This window comes from Lepisosteus oculatus, chromosome 1 (genome assembly GCF_040954835.1).
Source record: "Lepisosteus oculatus isolate fLepOcu1 chromosome 1, fLepOcu1.hap2, whole genome shotgun sequence".
NCBI classification, from domain to species: Eukaryota; Metazoa; Chordata; class Actinopteri; order Semionotiformes; family Lepisosteidae; genus Lepisosteus; species Lepisosteus oculatus.
This window is the reverse complement of record NC_090696.1, coordinates 60,546,712-60,568,539: the sequence shown is the minus strand read 5'-3', so window position 1 is coordinate 60,568,539 and position 21,828 is coordinate 60,546,712. Positions and strand designations below refer to the sequence as shown.

General features: G+C 37.5%; 1 protein-coding gene across 1 annotated transcript; it reads left to right on the top strand.

The window, feature by feature from the left end:
• Window positions 1-270: 270 nt before the first annotated feature.
• Window positions 271-21,819, top strand: c9orf72 (C9orf72-SMCR8 complex subunit). Its single transcript, XM_006629806.3, has 10 exons — window positions 271-359; window positions 2,192-2,703; window positions 6,079-6,174; window positions 9,070-9,134; window positions 10,596-10,668; window positions 12,901-13,017; window positions 16,801-17,036; window positions 17,823-17,880; window positions 19,146-19,255; window positions 20,061-21,819. Exons 2-10 carry the CDS (start codon window positions 2,260-2,262, stop codon window positions 20,245-20,247), a joined length of 1,386 nt encoding a protein of 461 aa, XP_006629869.1. The 5' UTR covers window positions 271-359; window positions 2,192-2,259; the 3' UTR covers window positions 20,248-21,819.
• Window positions 21,820-21,828: the final 9 nt, after the last annotated feature.

Below are 21,828 nucleotides of genomic sequence, written 5' to 3'. Positions count from 1 at the left end.
AAAGTCTATGGAAATACCAAAATCAAATGATTGAAAACCGTAGGTGTTACTGTTTACTGTTTTTGTTATCTGATATATAATCAGTTGATCTCATTCATTTCATTCAAGGAAAGGAATGAAAAGGGGTGGGGGGGAGACTCCATGTAGAAATAAAGAGAAATAATGGGAAATTAAAGCTTCCGTGTTGAAAGTGTGTAGATAAAAAATAATCTCAATACAGTAATAGAAGGCTTTAAAACTATTAATTTGCCTCTAGGGGGCAGTACAGGTTTTAGATCTGAGGAAAGAGCCACGCGTCTTCCCTTTTCAGCGTTGTTGACTTCCGAAGTCGGGAAGTGATACAAAACAGCAAAAGAGAGGTAAGTGCAGTTGCAAATGTTCTGTATTGGAAACGGGAATTAAAGTTGTATGAATAACGTTTTATTTTTAATATCTGTATTCATTTTATTCAGTTTTACTGGAGTAAGTTGGCTATACTCCAGACCCTTTCTGAGCGGTTTCTTCAAGAAGATTTAGCACGTCGAGATTAATATACTGGAGACAATATTGTGTTTGCATCGTATGACGATTGTCTGCAACTATACAAACAAAAACCTAAACAGAAGTTGTGTCTACATATTGTTTAGTTTCTTTCCACTCAGCTAGGCTTTCGTGAGATTATTAGTTAAAATGAATAATTATTATATTTTTTATAATGGTCTGCATTTCATTACAATAAATCACTGCGATAAAGTAATTTTTCAGATTGAGATTAGAGATCACGATTATACGGTTTAGTGTTTAAATCGTGTGAATCAATAATTTTAAGGCCCTTGTTTTTTTTACACAGAAAAATGTTTTTGCTTTCGTGTTGTCCTTCTCTGTTTTAAAAATCAGTCTGCACTAAATCTATGGAAACTAAATATACAATTGAATTGCACACAAAAAACGTAGAATATGGTTTAATTGATTTTTAACTGGAACAATATATGCAAAGGGAAGTCATGATTTGTGTTTATTTCATTCAATGCGTAAACGTTAACAGCAAAAACTCAAGAGCTTTACTCAGCTTCACTCACTAAAGCCCATATATTAAAACAATACTTTAATTCCACCACCAAAAACAGTTTCTGAATGTTATACTCAGTGGCAGCTCATTCATTTTTGAAAGTGCTATAATTAATCCAATTAATCAGTGCGCCCACTCCGAAGAATGGTTTTCTCATTAGTCAGGTTTACTATGTCAACACTTATTAAAAGACACTTTGGTTACAGTTCCCTGTAGGCAAAAGGATAATGGTGAAATATTCCACCGTGCACTTACGGTTTTAAAAATGCATAAACATTCTCATATAGAAATGTCTATATAAAAATCTATGATGGAGTCCATGTTTAATATGTTTTACGGCTTAAAAAAGGCAGGAGTGATTTGAGAAGATGGCAGGAGTACACTCACAGGTATATTTTGGATATATTTAATAGCTTCAAGCATAAATACATGCCTGAGTGCTTTCATTTCAAAATCAGATCATGTAGTTTGCCCACCACTTTGCAGAATTGCCAATAAACGTACTTCAAGTTGAAATTGAAGTTGCGTTGAAGGTGGGGTCCATTTGCCCATGGTAGCAAAGCACTGTGGGATACTGGAGGTTATGTGGTGGGGGATAAATAGATAAAGACTCTTGTAGAATCCACATCTGACTGACTGCACTATTGAATACAATCTGAATTAGATCTAAAGTCTAGTCTACTCTTTGAGATTGGCTCAGCTCTGGTTCCCATGTATGATATGTTTTCAACTTCAACTATATATAGCTGTTTTAATTCAGTTAAAAATTAGATTATATAGATTAAATACAGAGCAGATAGGGTCTAGATCTGCACCTAACCTGTCTTAACATTAGAGTGGATTGACAGAGTACAGTGAACTTGTTCACATTTGGCAAAGACTGGTTGTACCGTGGTCTGTGTGGAAGCCTTGAAAAGGTACCCTCTTTACTGTTCAAAGGTTAATGAGTCTTTGGGCTGATGCCACTAAAATTCCTGATTTAAGATTATAATAAATGAATCAATTACTCACTGATCTGAAGGCATTTAACATCACCCATGCCTGCTGGACCTTGGTCCTAAGGAGCTGAGGAGCACTAGGCTCTTAAGCTTAAAATGGTACTAAAGTGCCTTATTGCTCACACTGCCTGTTCTTGTTCTGCAGCTTGAATGTGATGGAAAACCCCATCGTGTTTGCTGCTGTGGCTCGGAAATAATTGGAAGCCTTCGGAGATGTCGTCGGGCTGCCCACCCCAGTCCCCAGCCGTGGCTAAGACCGAGGTTGTTTTGAAAGGGAAGTCGCCGCTCTTAGCCGCCACCTTTGCCTACTGGGACAACATCCTGGGCCCGAGAGTGCGGCACATCTGGGCGCCGAAGTCAGAGCAGGTGCTTCTCAGCGACGGCGAGATCACGTTCTTGGCCAACCACACCCTGAACGGGGAGATCCTGCGGAGCGCCGAGTGCGGAGCCGTGGATGTGAAGTTCTTTGTGCTGGCGGAGAAGGGGGTCATCATCGTGTCCTTGATCTTCGACGGGGACCTAAAGGGGGACAAGAACACCTGCGCCCTCTCCATCATCCTGCCTCAGACCGAGCTGAGCTTTTACCTGCCTCTGCACACGGTTTGCGTGGAGAGACTGAAGCACATCATTCGCAAAGGAAGGATATGGATGCAGAAGGTGGGCAGTTTCCAATGTCCCGCTCGGGCTTGTCCTGTTTAACTGCTGTGGTTGTCTATCCGTTTTCTCAAACAAGGGGAGTTGAGGATGAAACTGAATTATTCCTGCTCAGTGCAGTAGCTTAGTCAAAACTTACCATATATATATATAAAAAAAAACATCTGTAATTTATAAAAAGGTATAACTTGGATCGGGTTCCAGAGAAATGGGATCAATTGTTTTGACAGGAGTTGTAAATCAGGCTCTCTGAGTTAGACACTGATGGCTTAATAAATTTGGATTTCATGTTTTCTGTGCGAGTAGTAGTTTGTAGGCTTCCTGTCACTGCAGTCACTGGTGTGCTGGGAATTAAAAAGGTAGAATTGTTCTTTTGCTCACAGGCCCCGGTATTAAGAAATGATATGAAAAGTGGATAAACTCCGACTCGTTATTTGGTTTCAATTTCCCAGTAGTATTCCTTGTCCTCAGGAGGTCTCCAGTGATGCAGCAAAGGCAGTCTAAAAGAACATTGAGAGGGGGACTGCTTGGAATTAAAAATTAGCCTTCTCTTAAGGGACTCAATGTGCTGTGATAGATTAATGATCTGCCATGATGTGCTAACTCTCCCTTTACCCATAAAAATGGGTTTGGGTTCCAGCCAATACAGAAAATTAATACAATTCTGGTGGTTTAACCCTGCATCACTGCTACTGTGGTGAAAGTGTACATTTATGTATTCATTTCTAACCTGAAAATTGAGTTACAGTACATATTTGTTAACAGAAAATTCCATACAAGTTTACTCGCTAGTCCAATATAAATCTAACCAGTGATCTACAGCTGGTTCCCATTCCACAGAAGAGGGCAAACGCAAACAGCCATAATGCATTTCTGCTGCTATATAATGCATTATATTTCTTTGGCTGCATTCCCATTTTCTTAATAAAAAAATCTCGTTTCTTTTCTGTGTTCAGAGTCAAAGACCACAAGCAAGTCAGAATCAACAAATTCTGTTCAGACTAAACAATGCAAACTGTGTTAAGTTTTTATTGTTTATTGTTAAGTTTTTATTGCCTGGAGTTAACTGTTAAGTTACTATTAACTGTTGGTTAGCTCCTGTGTTGTTCCTTCAGTATTTTTTAAATTTCCTGTTGAACTGAAGTAGAAGTCGCACATTTTTATTTTGCAGAAGTGAAACAATACAAAAACGTACGAGCATGGATTAAATAAATAAATATGTAATACTTCTTATAACAAAATAAAATTACAAAAATAAGTTTCAAAAAAATTCTAGCATGAAAGTAAGAACTCCTCAAGTATTCAAACGGCTGCTTACTGTAAACATTTGGAAAAGAAGGTGCACTGCACACACTGAGTTGTACTTCAGGTTACAGATTACGTGCCAGGAAGCGAAGCTTGTCAACAGTGTCTGGCTTGAGTGCAGATGTGTGACAGTTCACAATGTTGCCACCAGTGCTGAACGTGCACTGGTGGCAACATTGTGTCCTGTCACAGATCGCAGGTATGCAGAGGCATTTCTTGGCCAATTTGGACACTCTTGGAAAATTGACTTCGTGCAGCCTGATTGGTTTAGAGCGCATTCTTGTACTTTCCTCATACTTGCATACAGCTTTCGTCTTTAGGTGATAGAAGAGGTTGCTTGTATTACCACCTCTGGCCAAAATCGTCACCTGACATAGTTTGCAGATAACCGTTTTCTGCTTGTGGTCTGACTTTTTATATCTGAACCATTTCCAAACAACCTGAAGCACTGTCTCATCATGGAGAGCAAGCTGGGGTATGTGAAAAGACAAATTGCTAATACAAGAAATGCATATGGCCAATAAAGTGAAGCATTCTTCTTTTCAACACTTTCGTCGCTTGTCCCCTTGTCGCTAACACTGCCTTTCTCAATTTCTTGGCGTGTTTGTGTTTGCAGACAGGCACACCGACCACGTGCATTTGTTTTCACGGAAAAAAGGGAAGAGGACGCCCGCGTGTTTTTATTGGCCACAATGACCTCAGATGTGTCATAAACCGAAGATCAATAATTCTGAACCTATCAGATTTCCAAATATCAGAAGGAATAACATTTTCAGAATTATATAATCGGAGCTAAAATATGGCCGAATTTACAATAGTAAAAATTTCCAAACCCCGTTTTGCAAAGATTCTGGCGGCGCAATCTATGTAAACAATAAAATCCATTCTCTGCCGGTATAAATGGTATAGCCTAATCCATATTGTTGCACAGATTTCTACTGGTATACCATCTATACCAGTTATACTGCCCATCTCTACATGGAGCCTATGTTTTTTTCCCCCTGGAGATGCCCAATGTGATAAGCCCAACCACTCGCTTTGGCCAATGGCTTTATATACATAAACTGAATAAATAGGGAAGTACACCAATTACAATGAGAATAAAGTATACAGAGTACAATGGAAACAAGAGACAGCTAGATTTCACAAATTTGAAATTAATTTCTACTTTCTTCTTGCGGTCTCACATGTAATGAGAGAGACTGGTGCTACATTTTAACACTGCTAAGTTGGGAAAGTTTGAAAGAATGCCTTGTAATGTAGATTTTAATCTCATTAGAGATGAACAATATAAGGAAAGGATTCTATAGTAAAATAAAGTGTAAATGGACAAGTGTTGACCTTCAGGTAAAAAAAAAGTACAGTATAATTTTATAAATAAAAGTATTCTCAAAGGAAAGACAGAAACAGCCATGGCATTTCTCTTAGACTACAGAGAAACAGAACAATTACGAGGAAAAGATTAACGAGGTCTGCTCTATGTGTCAGAGAACTAATAACTTAAGAAATGGAAAGGAATAAAAGAAAAGCATGCTAGGGAACAAATATCTCAAGGGTCAAAATATCAGTTCACAGTGGAGAACAGAACATTAGGAAGGACCTACAAATGAGAAGAAGCCAATTTATTCCATCAAGCTGCACCGAGATAGATATGCAGTGTAATTTCCAGTGCTAAACTTTTTTTAAATTAAAATCTGAGTTGCATGTGGTCCCCTTTTATGATCTGAAAGATGAACAGGATGAGGAGGTGACTGGAACATCATTTGACTTAATTTAACTGGTGAATTTCTCCAAGTTTGTAAGTGTTCTGGCATCTGGTTCCACTACAGGGTTGCAAAAGAGGCATGAGAGGCAGGATGGTGAAGAGAAGGAATATTTAAGCAGCAGAAGACTGGAGAGGACAAGAGGGAGAAAGGAGAAATTAGATTGTAGATGTCAAGGGCTTCATCTTCATCAGTTCTTTAATGGCTATACCCTTATGAAGAATGCGAAGGGGGTTATGAAATATTTAAGCGAGTAGTATTTCAGTGATGTGTTCTGGCTTACGAAGCAAGTATCTGTTATTTTTTACAGGGATACAACATTATATCAGTGCTGAACACTGAAATTATTCCTATAATGGATCTCCTTTCTTCTATGAAGACGCACAGTGTTCCAGAGCACATAGACGTGAGTTACGATTCTCATTTGTTTTGAAAAGTTCCTTAGGGCACATGATTTTATATTGCCTGTGAAGATGTGCTTTTTTTCCTGCCTGCTGAAATGAGAGAGGGGGTTGAAGTGCCCGCACATGAAGGTTAGCTTGTAGCCTTACAGACATGGTCAGAAAGAGAACCCTTTTGCCCAAAGTAGTAATTAAGAACTTGTGTTTACACAGCACTTTTCATTGTGAAGGATCTTAAAACTTACACAGATATGAACCCAAATCATCCACCACTGAAGTGAAATACAGTCCCTTGACACACATTCCAACTGTTAAGTGCCAAAACTCCACTAAATAATGACTGCCGATCAGGTGACTTAAAGGGAGCCTTAATTAGGCTATACCGAACAAGCCCATAGTACTGTAGAATTAGGTCAGGAAGCCGGTGTTAACACCAGTACCTTCACAAACAGACTTTAATGACTTAAAACACATTAGTTCAAAGACTCATCTGAAGAATGGAACCTCCCCATTTAACATACTGGGGCAGTTTTTGGATGTTCTGGTCCATAGGAATGGACGATTGGTCCATCAACACCATTTACAACAGCATTCCAATTTTTCTTAGAGGTCTCCCATCTCAACATTAACCAGGTCTGGTTTACATAGTTTCCTAACAACATCAGTCAACATGGTGGTAATGCTGCTGAAAGGGCATATGACAATATTTTAGCCGTTATATTATATATTGTCTATTATTGTAATATATAGGAAATATAATTTAAATATCATATGATTTCAAGCAAGGTGCATTAAATTATACATTAAATTAAATATTAAAAATTATTGTAATGTAGCTTTTTTGTTTATTGTCTTAGAGGGAACAAAATCTCAGTATTCATGAGTAAAGTTAAAGGGAAACTGCAATGCTGTTTTTATATTTTGGGGTTAGAAAGAATCAGCATTGGTGAGTGGATTTCAAACCACAAAAAAAGTAAAAGGTACACAGCAATTGTAAAACCTCCAATTACCATCACAAAATAGACAACATTTCCAGGTATAAGCAGTGCATTGTTCTGCAATTCAGAACGAGGCAGCAAAACATTTCCGATGACGTCAGGCGGCCCTATAATATTGTACAAGAGCAGGAAGCAGGCTTGTGAAAACTAATAGAAATATTGCTCTCGATTTCGAGATGCTTTTGCCAGTAAATGGAACTTACTTCTTAACTCTGCAAGCAGATCCCGCTGGAAGCTTTCTGCAGTGAAATCTGCTGCACAACCTGTACTTATTTGTTTTTACGTCACATTACATTAGTCATTAAGGTGAACACTGAGCAGGAAGGGCTGCATCATGTTCTTGCCTGTGGTGAGACCACAGGTTCACAACAATATGGCATTAAAGTACACGATTTTGCGCTTAATTCGAAATTTCCAAAACATTTCTATACCGTCAATGAATTTATTTTGTTTCTAAGATTTAATAACCAGTCTGAGAAATTGGGACTGCAGTTCCCCTTTAAGTTGATGTGACATAAGGGGCTAAAATTCTTTTTCATTTTAACACGATGTCTGGGAAAAGGCATTGATATTGGCAGTAAGAGTTAAGATCACTTTATTAGCCATATACAATTTCTTGCATTTGGAATTTGTCTTTTCACATACCCCAGCTTGCTCTCCATGAGACACACAGACACACAGACGGGTAGAGAGAAGCTTGGGGTCAGAGCACAGGGTCGCCTGGAGCAGCTGGTGTTAAGGGCTTTGTTCAGTGGCCCAATGGAGTAGGATTCCTCTGCTGGCTGCAAGATGTGAACCAGCAACCTTCCAGACACAGGCGCAGATCCTTAGCCACAGTGATACCTCTCTGCCACAGAGGTGGTTTTATAAAATGTTAGCTTGCTGTGAGTTCAAAAGGAAAGATTGACATTACAACCAGGATGGCATTATCAAGGAGTGGAAGGTGCATTTGCGTTTATTTCAGCATTCTTGATTGTTATTTTATAATTGCTATTGTTATGATACTTAGGATTAAGACACATTACTAGTATTTGCTGGTAGTTACCAATAATAATATAATTATTTTTGTGAGCCAACAGATCATAAACACTATATTCCACAGTGCTGTATTGTTGTATCACCCAGCTCTAGCAATAAAGAAAGAATAATATTCAGGACCTGCTAGTGTTTAATAAAACAACAGAATTATTCTTGTTTTCCTACTCCTCTGTTCACAAGCCATTCTTGGGGGAATAAAGGTATTCAAATAATAATAATGTGTTAATCTCTTTTAGCTCAATTTAAGATTTTGACAATAATACCTCATTAAAGTATATTTAGCTTTATTTCTGGAGGTTCTTTAGAAATATTATTCAATCTTTCTAGATATGTAAATATATGCAATAAAAACTCATAAAAAACGAGCCACCTTTTGGGTTTTGAAAGAACAAAGTAAAAAGTATTCTATTGAGGTCTGCACCAATAAACATGGACATTTTCCTGCCTTCACAATTTAATAGATTATTGGATAAAAGGCAGCTCTGTTTATGTTTTTTTTTGGTGTGCAAGTCATGAATTCTTATTATGGTCCACTCATTTTGCAAGTTGGTGTCTTTGACCTTTAATCACGCACTTTTGTCTTTTAAAAGAATTTCAAAGAATATCAGAATCTTTATAGAAAATGTAGTTGTCTTTATTTTATAAATGTGCATCAAAATTTATGTAAAATTCATCACCTTCTTAAGATAAAATCTATTCACTCGCTCAAAATCTAGACTATAATTTGCATTTTAATCAATAAAAGGTCATTTTTATTATAAAAGGTCTGTGGCTTTGTGGGTTTTCAATTTGTATAATTTAGTACAGTTTTGGATCATCTGTCTCCACTCACACTAGGTTTTTTAACCAATTTATACTTTCTAGATTAAAGACACAGTGCTAAATGATGACGACATTGGAGATAGCTGCCATGAAGATTTTCTTCACAAGTAAGCTCTCAGAATGTGAAAATGTTTTGACTAGATAAGTTCTGGGATAGTATTTCAGTATTTCTTTGCTTAAACCTTCCCATACGCTCTCATTTCTTTTATGAAAGGGGAGATGAACATTTCAAAGTAGCATTTTTGTACAGGTCAGTATACACCCTTTTGCTTGCTTCCAAGGAAATCCAGATCCTTCTAAGCTTAGTGATCTCAGTATGAAAAAGTAGAGCAGGTTTACATCAAATTAAAACTTACATGGGGTTCATTAGTGAAAGCTATATATATTCACTATATACTGTATAGTTTATAGTTTCTCCGGCACCTTGCTTTTGTATTAAGTAAACTAAACCAAAGTGAACTATGAAATTATCTAGACTATATCATTGTCTTAACATATAAGGGAATTAGTGATTGATTAAAACTTAGTATTTAAGTAAACCAGCATTTGCCATCCATCCATCCATTTTCTAACGGTTTCATCCAATTCACTGTCGCAGGGGAGCCACACCATGGGATGCCTTTCCATCACAGGACTGATAGACATAGACACAAACACACACACCAGGTCCATTTTTCCCAAAAGCTAGTTAGCCTGCCGGTATGTCTTTGGACTGCGGGAGGAAACTGAAGCACCCAGAGGAAACGCATGTGAACAATAGGAGAACATACAAACTCCATACAGATACCACCCCAGATCCGAATTTGAACCCAGGGACCCATGCTGCAAGGCAGCGACGCCAACCACTGCACCACTGTGCTGCCCCACAAGCATTTATTCAAGACAAAATCAATTTTTAGTTACCCTTTGCAAATAAATCACAAACTCTCTGTTGCCAGATAATTTAAATAAATTTTAAATTTACCTCGGTAATCCCTGCTTTGAGGTATTGTGTGCTACAGAAGTCTGACTCAGGGGAATGGAGTAGCTCCAGACTTCTGCCTAAGTGGTTTAGTGCAGTGGAGTTGTTAGGCCTGCAGTACTGGATGAACAGTTCTGGATTAAAACTGGAGACCTGCTGTGTCTGCTGTCCCTGTGATAAACTCCCTCCCCAGCTGGTGATGGCCCTCCATTGTGTAACTACCAGAGGCACATCGCTCCTGCTCCAGTGCCAGAGTGTGATTTGCTTGTCTCATTAAACAAACACTGTAAAGAAAGTAATAGTACAGAAACAGTTGTGTAGGACAGGATAAACACCTAAACGAATCTGAGAAGGAGGAAAAGAATGTGCCCATAAAAATGTGTAAATATTCTAGTTCTCCACTATATACCATTTGTATTATACTGTGCTTATTTTTTATAATAGCAGTGTTATTTAGGGATTGCTGTTTTACTTGTCATACACTATGACTGGCTATAAGGATGAATTAATTCATTCTTTTAAAAACATTACATTGTTTTACATTTAAGAGCATGCAAATGATGTTCAGTGTATCCAGATATTTTCGTATTGCTTCTGTGTTTTCCAGGGCAATCAGTTCACACTTGCAGACATGTGGCTGTTCTATAGTGGTGGGGAGCAATCCAGAGAAGGTTAACAAGGTACTGCAACAGTAAATACAGCTTCTTGTTCATTTTCCAGCCAATGCATGCTTCATACTCTCAAACATGCACATTGTCATTTCCAATTTCACATACTCGAAATAAAAAAATGTACAAATGTCTTCCAAACCAAATTACAAAGGCCCTAAACAGACTTTTTGTGGAGAAATGCTTCATGGATGTTTCCAGCATTGACGGGCAACACACAGCAGAATTGTTAGCTATAGAAATCGGATAGGACTAGCACAGAGAGTCATTAACTCTCTAATGAAAGAAAATACATTGTTACATCCCCACTTCCCCAGTTCTTATAAATACATATGCATGAACTTGTGCATTCTCAAACAGTAGGACAGTACTTCATGCTGATAACCCCAGTGTTTATGCAGCCAGACCAGTAATTTAGAAGCAATTGCGTTTTTGTGTGGTATGTTATCAGTTGTGTAAGGCCTAACCCTTGTGGATTCAAGAAGATGCTGGCCATAATCATGCCAACCATGGCCATAGAGGTGTATTTATTCAAGCATCCATAAATGTACAGTAGTTTGAAATGCAACCTTCCTTGTACCAACATTTAATGACAGTGTCATCTAGCCAGGAGAGTACTGAACATGACATGGACATGAAATGCAATGTATTACAGGTATACAGTGATGTGAAAAGGTACACACTCTTAAGACATCTGATCTTCACCTGATCCTCTCCAAGTCCTAACATAGATAAGGTGTATGTGAAAGTAAGGGTGCACTTACTTTTTCACACAAGGCTACTAAATGTGGCTGTTTTTTTTTGTTTAATAAGTAATGCCGAAGTAAAATTTGTGTGTGTTATCTGTCACATGAAGTTAGATTTATGGACTGTTAGGACTTGGTGAGGACTAGATGAGGGTCAAATTCAGTTGATCTTAATATGTAAAACCATAGAATCATAAGGGGGTGTACTGTTTTGTGTATGCACCTTGTAGTATTGCACAATATATGAACCCTGTGTTCAGCATTCATATGAGTTGCAAAACTCATAAATTGTGAAGTAGATGTATAAGTAGTATTCATACCTCAGCAAAGTATTTTGTTGCTGCTTGAGCTTGCAATCATGACACTTTCAAGTATGACTTAGTTAATGTTAATTAGATTTTTAAAGAAGACTAAGAGATTGTATAACTATTTAGCCCTTTTGCGTCCATAACCCTAAATAAGTACAAGTGCTAAATAATTGTTTTAAACTTCAGTTCAGCGTAGACAAAGACATCCTAGTTCCTGCATCTGTCTCTGTAAGTTCTCTCTGATATTGAAAATGTCTGTATCATGTTATTAGAATCATAAAGGACTTGGAAGTTCGTCATGACTGATGGATGATTTTAGGTACAGTTGAATCCTAGGCGAAAACATGCTTAAGTTGCCCATGAATCTAAAAATCAGTTGAAAATTCACAGTTCTGCAGGACAATGACTTGAAGCACAAGATCAAAACCAAAACACTGAAGTGGTCTGACCAGAAAAGAGTAAATGTCCTCAAGTGGACATGAAGTATTAATGTAAGGGGTGCTGGAGAACTTTTTCCTGCTTCCCCTTAAAGGACAGTCAGGAAGTTAAAATAAGTTTATATTTCATGCGCATGGGAGCGAAACACACAGAGATGCTTAGTGTATTTTTCTCAAACTAATTAAACTAGAACAGTCCTTAAAAAGTTTTCTGTTATCCATCACACTTCCCTGTGCTAACAAGATTGGCAGTGTTCCTAAATCACGCACATCTTCCTACTTCCCTATTTGCTAAAGATAACTTTTTTTTGACACAATTTGTTACATAGGTTCGTAGCACGCATTCCTATATAATAGTATAGAATTACATAGTAGCCCTTGTGTCCAGCATTCTTCCAATCCAGTTCAAACCAGTTCTGAATGTCATAAAATATTGCATCTTCTGCAGGAAGAGTGTATACGAAGTTCACAGAGACCATCACAACAGGGGTTTAGGGCTTAAATTGAAATTAACTGATTGCTTTTTTTAAAGGGTTTTGCTGATATTTTTGAGTAAAACATGTTTGTTGTTTGTAATTCATAAAAATGTGATAATATTGGCTAGAATCAGATACTATTACAAGGCACCATACACCACTTATAAAGATTAAGAGGATTTCAATTCTGAAATTGTTGTATTGAGTCTAATACTCAATCTCAGCCATACAGTATATCCAACTTTTAGACAGTAGATCTTATCTTTTTTTTTTACAGATTGTTCGAACCCTTTGTCTTTTCCTCACTCCAGCAGAACGGAAATGTTCACGGCTCTGTGGGGGAGAATCATCCTTCAGATATGACACCGGCCTCTTTGTCCAGGGCCTGCTGAAGGTAGACCCCTTCCTTAACATCAGCAAATTGAATGGGTGATGAATGCTTTCTCTTCAAAATTCAAAATTTTGACAAAAGGAAGAGTTAGTAATTACAGTATAGTAGAACCAGAGAAAATATATTTTTGGTATTTTGATTCAGTACAATACTGTTAATTGGACAACATGGTGGCACAGTGGTCATCAATGCTGCCTTGCAGCACTTGGGCCCTGGGTTCAATTCTGAAACTGGGGTGCTATCTGCGAGGAGTGTGTATGTTCTCCCTGTGTTTGCGTAGGTGTCCTCCGGGTGTTACTCCCACTGTTTAAAGTCATACCGGTAGGTTAATTGGCTTCTGGGAAAATTGTCTCTGGTGTGTGTGTCTGTGTCTATCTGTCCTGTGATTGGCTGGTGTCAATGCTTGCAATCCAATCACCTTGGCTCCGGCTCCGGCTCTACTGCCACCCTCATTTGGATGAAACATTAGAAAATGAATGGATGGATAATACTGTAAGAACTATACTATAAACATTTTTAATCAAAAGTAAACAGCTGTGACAGAAAATTGCCTGCAACACACTGACCTTAACTCTGTTGAAGGAAGAGCAGAATATTTCCTGAAGTACCTGCCATTGATTAATCTCACCTTTGGAGTATCACCTAAGATTAACCGTTCCTTTTTAATGAGTAGGCTCTGTTTGCTCCCATCAAACACAGCCAATTACCTGGAAGAGAAGAAGAAAAGCTTTTTCCTGTGTTAGTGTTACTGCACCCACACTTTGTACCTGTCAGTAGAGACCACACTGTCCCAGAGATCCCATTAATTAGATTGCCATGATTGTAATGGGAAGCTTCATGCTGGTTTTTGTCCACCACTGAGAAAGCACAACACAAATTTAAATTAATCCTGCTTATTTCCTTGAATTGTAGAAGTGTATCAAGCATGGATTAATAGAGATTTTAGGCTGCACAAGTGTGAAGATGAAACTGGGAGACATCTCAATGGTATTACTGTATGGAAGGTGATTTCGCAACAGACCTTGTTAGTTTTAATGGTCTTTTCTATTGTGAGTGTTTGAAACCTGAAAATTGTGCCTCAGCATTGAATGGTGAAGTGGTGTTACATCGCTTTAATTGTTGCAGTTTTTACATTTTAAGTCATGTTCTATATTCCAACGAGGGGGAGGAAAGGTGTTGCGTAAACTTTGGTCACACTAGAGTGAAAATTTCCTGACACTAGTTTGCCTAACAAGCACATTTCTAAAAATTAAATAATAAAACACCCCCATTAATAAGGGAATGGCAAGTGTGGTCATGAGGCTTCTTGGTTCCTTGGCACAGTGTAGTTTCAGTATAAAATGAAACTTGGACAAAGACATCTTTTTAGTCAAAGATTAACGTGCTGTTATTTACAATGAGTGTGAGTACCTGGGACCAGTCTTTAGAGAACCAAGACTTATCCATTTGTATCTCTTAATACAAATGGCGGAGCGGTGGCTCTGTGGCTAAGGATCTGCGCCTGTGGCTGGAAGGTTGCCGGTTCAAATCCCACAGCCGGCGGAGGAATCCTACTCCGTTGGGCTCCTGAGTAAGGCCCTTAACCCCAACTGCTCCAGGGGCGCCGACAATGGCTGACCCAGTGCTCTGATGCGAAAAGACAATTCCTAATGCAAGAAATTGTAAAGGGTTAATAAGTAATTATTATTATTATTAATGATAGACCAATATCAACGCTGACCTAATGAGAGAAAAATCTAGGAGTGTTACAAATGGGTGGTTACAAAAATGGGTAATATCAGGAAATGACCGAGCAGATAAATCAGTAAATAATTTAAATAATCATAACCCCAACTTGTAAAGATTTTTGCCAAGAATATAACAGAGTGGTGGCCATAATTAGAGGCACATAAATTCTCTTGCACAGCTTTATTGAAAACATTAATAAACCACAAAATAGTAAATTATATTAATAAGGTACAAATACTTAGCTCCAATTTGGTCTTCCTGGGTGAACTGGAACAAGGACCTCTTGCCTCCGATATCTTTCCTGTTTGTCTTGTGTGTTCTACTTTCCTCCTGTACCTGCCAGTTACGTATATACTGTCTTCCTGGATTGTTGATTGACCCAGAACTTAATTAGCTATGTTAAACCAAGGTTAACTTCACAATTACTTTGATCCCTGAATCTACATCTTAGCAAACATCCCCTTTGCTTTGAAGATTGGAAATTTTTATATTAGCCAGGTGTTACCTTTTGTATGTAGTTTTCTTAATGACACTTCTTTTGTCACTTATAGCTGCAACAGTAGGAAAATGATAAAACCTTCTGTTTGTAGGTAAGCACAGGATAATAATAATAATTAATAATTGCTTACACTTATATAGCGCTTTTCTGGACACTCCACTCAAAGTGTTTACAGAAAATGGGGACTCCCCTCCACCACCACCAATGTGCAACATCCACCTGGATGATGCAATGGCAGCCATAGTGCGCCAGAACGCTCACTACACATCGCTATCAGTGGGGAGGAGAGCAAAGTAATGAAGCCAATTCATAGAGGGGGATTACTAGGAGGCCATAATTGGTAAGGGCCAATGGGATATTTGGCCAGGACGCCCAGGGTTACACCCCTACTCTTTCTGAGAAACGCCCTGGGATTTTTAATGATCACAGAGAGTCAGGACCTCAGTTTTACATCTCATCTGAACGACAGTGCTTGTTTACAGTATAATGTTCCTGTCACTATACTGGGGCATTAGGACCCACATGGACCGCAGGGTGAGTGCCCCCTGCTGGCCCCACTAGCACCTCTTCCAGGATGTTTGTGTCTGTTCTGAGAAAGTGGAATAGCTCTGTGTAGCATGTTTATTTTGATGGGTAAAATGGGCCTTAGTCCTCTTGTGGTTTTAGAAGTAAAAACCTCATTTTTTTATCATTGTTGAAACAGTGAAATTAGCGAAAGCAGATTTCATTCTCACAACATTTTGCAAAGGTCTGCACTTATTTTCTCTCTGAAAGGTTTCTTAAGCTGCAAACCTGCTGCTCATGCCAGGACAGAGCTGAGAGAAAGAAGCAGCTCTGTCACTTATTCTTACAAATTGCCTACTTTTCTTACTATTGTATGGTTTTCCCTTCTGTTAACATAAAATAATGTATGGTATTTTAAAGTAATCCATGAAATGGTCAAAAATGTTGTCATAATTAATTGTTCACCAGGATATTCCACAGACTATTTTGATTTTAAATTTAAGGTTATTTGGCTCATCACGTTCATTTGCTTGATAGTACATTTGATCTTACGACCGCTTTGAAGGTTATGTTCCCAGTGAAATTTATTTAAAATGATGAGGTAGTTTGATCCCAACCTGCAGAATTAGCTCCCCAATTTTATATGTAAATGCACCCTAGATACAGGTTGGTGTACAGGAGTTTAATTAACTTTATTGCCAGATTTTTTCTAACGTGCTATCCTAATAAAACATCTCTTTTCAGATTCATACGTTTATACACTGTAGATATCAATTGCAGGATACAGATTCTACCTGTCTAAATCTGAAAAGTTCATAAACAATGATGTGACTGATTAGCAGGCATAGTAAGAGAGGAGCTGTTCTTTAGGTTTGATTTTTATCTGGGAATGAACCTGTGAATCAACTAATCCGTTACAAAAAAAAAATACTCAAATGAAACTATCAACAAAAAGGAAATTAATTAAGCAGGCATGTATTTCTCTAAATATTAAGCTGCTGTCTGAATTAAATGTAATTTGTGTTGTATCTTTTTTCTGTTGTCCTTTCCTGCAGGATGCCACAGGTAGTTTTGTGCTGCCCTTTCGCCAGGTTCTTTATTCTCCGTACCCCACCACGCATATCGATGTTGACATTAACACAGTGAAGCAAATGCCACCTTGCCACGAGCACATCTACAACCAGCGCCGCTACATGAGATCAGAGCTGTCTGCCCTCTGGAAGGCAGCATCTGATGAAGAGATAACTCCTGATACCATCATACTTGCAGATGAAACTTTCACTCCTGACTTGTACGTCCTGTGATGTTTTATTTTTAATGTGTGTTGTGGCGTACTGTAGGGCAGAAAGTAAGTCAAACTTTTCAAGTGCCAGTGAGTCTCAGATTATAAGCCCAGTGCCTGAAGAATATTTTGATAAATGGTATAGTTAGACATTCGGATGGTTGATATCATTAGGTAATCTGATCCGAGGATCCTCTTTTCAGGTTAAAAAATAAGTTTGCATCCTTTTTTTTTTGGATGTACATCTTTTTTATTTAGTTGATATTGACTGAATCAGAAGATGGACTGAAGTCTTAAAGGGGTCAAGAGGTCTTTGACTCACTGGCTAGACATAAGGTTGAAATTTGTTTAATTTAAGGCTAAACAGGGGAGACCAATTGATCTTTTTTCATCTTTATCAAATTTTGTTTTGCAATGATCCCGTTCTTTCCACCAGAGGGCGATAATACAGCAACTAACAATTTTAACATGATTTTCACACACGTTTTTTTTAATTTTAATAACAAGAAGGCACCTACACAGAATACCAAATCCAGCTTATGTGGAGTAAGCTTGTCCTTTAGGAGTAAGTATTGTGTTTCAGCTTGAATCTCGGTTACATTGTTTCCTGTATTTGGCTTGGCTTAACATAGCTGATCTATAGAAGTCCAGACATCCCTGATCTTAACATTTTATTAAATTAGTTTGTATAATATTTGGTAAAACCAATTTGGGATGCACCTCACAAACAGCACATCCTTTTGAAATGCAATATATGAAAATAGATGTCAGACTGTCTTTGTTCTTATTTTACAGGAATATTTTTCAAGATGTCATGCATAAAGACACACTTGTGAAATCATTTTTAGATCAGGTGAGTTTAAAAAAATGTGCATTTTCTTTTGACTGAAATGTTAAACTGGGTAGCTTGATGGGAGGACAGGTTATATGTGCCACCCAAGAATAGGCAATAACTCAAAAGTTGCTACAGCAGAGGCTCAGCACAGCATCTCAAGTGATTGTCCAAAGAGTGTTGAGCTCTATAGGTTGCCGACTTCATTCAGGCATTGCCTCAAAGGCATACTGACTTCTTCCTCTTTGAAAGTTACTTAAAGGGAGTGTTTCAATACTTATGATCCCTTGAAATCACTGAATTGAACACAAAGTATGTTTTTGTTCTAATGTGATCAAATGTGTGCAATGAATTACCCCAAAATGTATATTTTATTGTTCTTATCATTCATGATCACAAATATAAATTGCTTGACTAGAATAAAGTTTTGACTTTACTGTTCCTGTACTTTTGGAGGGAAGTGTATGTAGCACAGATGAAAAATGCTATGTAAATGCAAGGAATTATTTATTAGTAATGCATATAAAGTCTCCTGTGTTATTAATCCAAACTTCCTTTGATGACTTCCCTTGCCTCCAGTGGCCTCATTATGCTTTTTTCAGAAATGTTCAGCTCATCAATGCAAGTAATTTCATCGCAGGCTTTTAAAAAGTGGAAACTTTGTCGTATGCATTTTTTTTGTAGGTAACAGTAGATTTTTTAAACCAGGGTTGTGGGTATCTGGGATAAAGTACCCCATAATGTCTCTTAAGAAATTAGTGGATCCTTGGATCAGTTAAGAACTAGGAACCAAATGAGGTCAATGAATTGTACACTTTTTTTCCTGTTATTACTGACTTTAAGACAGGCTTCTTAAAAGTCACAGACTGCCTGCAAATATTAAGCTGCTATCTGAATTATCTGCAATATGGGAACAATATTAAATGGAATTATATAGAAAGGCCTCTGGCCCTGTAGACGACCATTTACGCAGTGGCTGGATCGGCTGAAAGACGACATGCGCCTCGCAAGAGTCACCTGCCGAGACGCCGCAGACAGTACGAAGTGGAAAAATCGGTGCAAACAAGCAGATCCCATAAAAGTGGGAAAATGCGAAGAAGAAGAAGATGGGAAAAATATTAAAGTTTTGACTAATGATGAGAAAGAAATAGAGATAAACATGGTGTACATGTACATGCAATACACATAGAATTTCAATGTTATTTCCCATTTTAAGAGTTACTAGTGAATGAATTATTTCCTTATCACCTTATAATTCCCATTATATATTTTTTATTCTTTCACAGGTGTTTCATCTGAAGCCTGGGCTGTCTCTCAGAAGTACGTTTCTTGCTCAGTTTATGCTTGTCCTTCACAGGAAAGCACTCACTTTACTAAAATACATAGATGATGAAACGTGAGTATTAAACTTAAAGTATTTTAAAGTACATCGATTTTGCTGTGATAATGTGGAGATTTTTTAATTTATAATTATATTTATAAATATAATATATTTATACATTTTTTCATTCTCAGTTAGATTCTTCAGTGTATTGTGGAATTGTCTCCTTAATATATTATTTGTATTTTAGTACATTTTAGAAAATGAATGTTTGGACTTTACATTTTCATGATTTGCCCACATTTATTTTAAAAAAGCTATGAACTAATCTAGAATCTTCAATCTAGAAGTGCTCATTGCTTTATTTTCATTCATCATTTGTTCTCTGTAGGAAACCAGCACTTTAAAACCTGTGGCAGTATAATTATTGCCTTTCTTGTACTCCAAACCAATGTCTGTCTTGTAGCTCTCATAGACAGGCTCTCTGACCCACCTAGTCTATTATCATATAGATAGCAGCTACAAGGGCTTCATAGATCATTACCTGCTCATCAGTTGAACATCCAAATGGGTTTGAGCCTATCCCAGCTTTTGTTGTATTAAACTGAGTGTGCAGAAGTCCCCTTAATCAGTGGCAGATTTACTCCCATCTAATGATGGTACCTACTTATACAGGTGGTATTTGATATAGCAATGTCCAGTTTGGATACTGTAACTCACAAATGTCTGGTAGTGGGTTCAGAGCCACAGCACCTATCCCAAAGTGGTCCTAATGCTGGAATGTGATACTGTATATACATATATTTTTTGAATATAAATGAAAACCATGGCAATGACAAAACTGCTGTCTATTTTCATTTCTTATTCTGAACACTTTTAGACAAAAGGGGAAGAAGCCATTTAGGTCTCTTCGAAGCCTGAAGACAGACCTAGATCTGACAGTCGAAGGAGATCTCAGCATCGTGATGGCGCTGGCTGAGAAGCTGAAGTCTGGTCTACACACGTTTGTATTTGGAAAGCCTTTCTACACCAGTGTGCAGGAGAGAGATGTTCTCATGAGTTTTTAAGACATAAACAATTATGGTAGATTACTAGGTGTTGTGTATATATATTGGATTCCACTGTTATTATTTGCTCAGGAGTTTAAATAAGTTTATGTTCAGGCCAAGTCAAAAAGATGTACATCATCAACAGTGATCAAATTTAATTTTTGTAATACCCTTTATCAATGGATCTTTTTGCTGTTATCTGAAAACAAAATGTAGAAAAGCTCATCACATTTGCCATAGTCGGTGGGTTCATCTAGTTTGTAGAGAAAAAAAGTTTATTTGATTCCTGTAAAGCATCTGGCATGTACACTCTGTGTGAACTTACCCTGATTGTCAGTATTTCAGAGGATTATATGGAAAATAATGTCAAGAGGTTCAACATATTCATCACTTTAAATTTCATTTTCTCAATGGTGTATCAAATACTGAAGTTAACATCTTAGAACAAATAATCATTTGACATTTATGGTAGCACAGAAGCAACTTCCATGTACACTAAAAAAAAAGGTTGTGGAATAATTATTTCAATGAATTCTGGGAAGGTTTTTTTTAATTAATTTTTAATATAACTGTCAGGCAGCACAGTTGTTAGCACTGTTGCCTTGCAGTACTGTGGCCCTGGCTTAATTTTTTGGGGTTATCTGCATGGAGTTTGTATGTACCCCCCATGTTTGTGGAGGTTTCCTCTGGCTGCTCTGTGTTTTTGGACTGTGGGAGGAAACCACTGTTCTTCGGACATACTGGTCTTTGGTAAGTTGTCTTCAGGGAAAATGGACACTGGTGTGAGTTTGTGCTTGTGCTTGTGTGTCTGTGTGTGTCCTGCAACAGAATGGCATCCTCTCCAGGGTGTATCTTGCAATTTACCAGCTGCTTGCTGGGATAGGTCCTGGCACCTCAGTGATCCTGTACTGGATAAAGCAGTTAGAAAATGGGTGGTTGAATGTATACACTTCTATTAAGTGATTTCGAGACCCCCCCTGGATAGTATTTCAATGGGTTTACAAATGCCTATGAATGTGATGTTAAAGAAGAACAAAAAAACAAAGAAAGCTTTATCTGCTTATTAGGTTTGGAATTAACGTGAACATCTACTGTTTTTGATATTTTCAAACAAGAAATATTGTAATACAGTTTAACTGTTTTTTCTAGTACTGTGCTGTAGATGTAATATTTTAGTAACGTATACATGAGTATTGTAGATACAATGATATTTCCTATTTACATAGGAGTTGTATTGTTGCAATGATATTTGTGTAGTAATTTTATTGGTGCGTTATCGTCTTTTTATGAAAGTCATTATTTACTTGAAACTAAAAGACATAAAAATAAATTATATAACTTAAGGAAATTGTCATTCATTTTGCACCCCAACTAAGTAAGCAGTTTTAATCTTTAGAGCAAATTACACGAGGATTGGTTAGTGTAATAGATTTTTAACGACATAAAGATTATATTGCTTAATGCTGCATGTGGGTGACATATTTCTCAAGTGTCAAAAAATGTTCAATTCCATGTACCACCATATCCTGAATCATGCACTGTACACTAAAATGTATAACTTCAAATAAAGATAAACTGCATAAATCAGAACTTGTTTTA

Excerpts from the sequence above, each read along its gene's own strand:
- c9orf72 (XM_006629806.3), top strand. The coding sequence starts at position 2,260 with ATGTCGTCGGGCTGCCCACCCCAGTCCCCAGCCGTGGCTAAGACCGAG. Across the intron at positions 2,704-6,078 it reads GAAGGATATGGATGCAGAAG|GGATACAACATTATATCAGT; the intron begins GTGGGCAGTTTC and ends TATTTTTTACAG. Across the intron at positions 10,669-12,900 it reads ATCCAGAGAAGGTTAACAAG|ATTGTTCGAACCCTTTGTCT; the intron begins GTACTGCAACAG and ends TTTTTTTTACAG.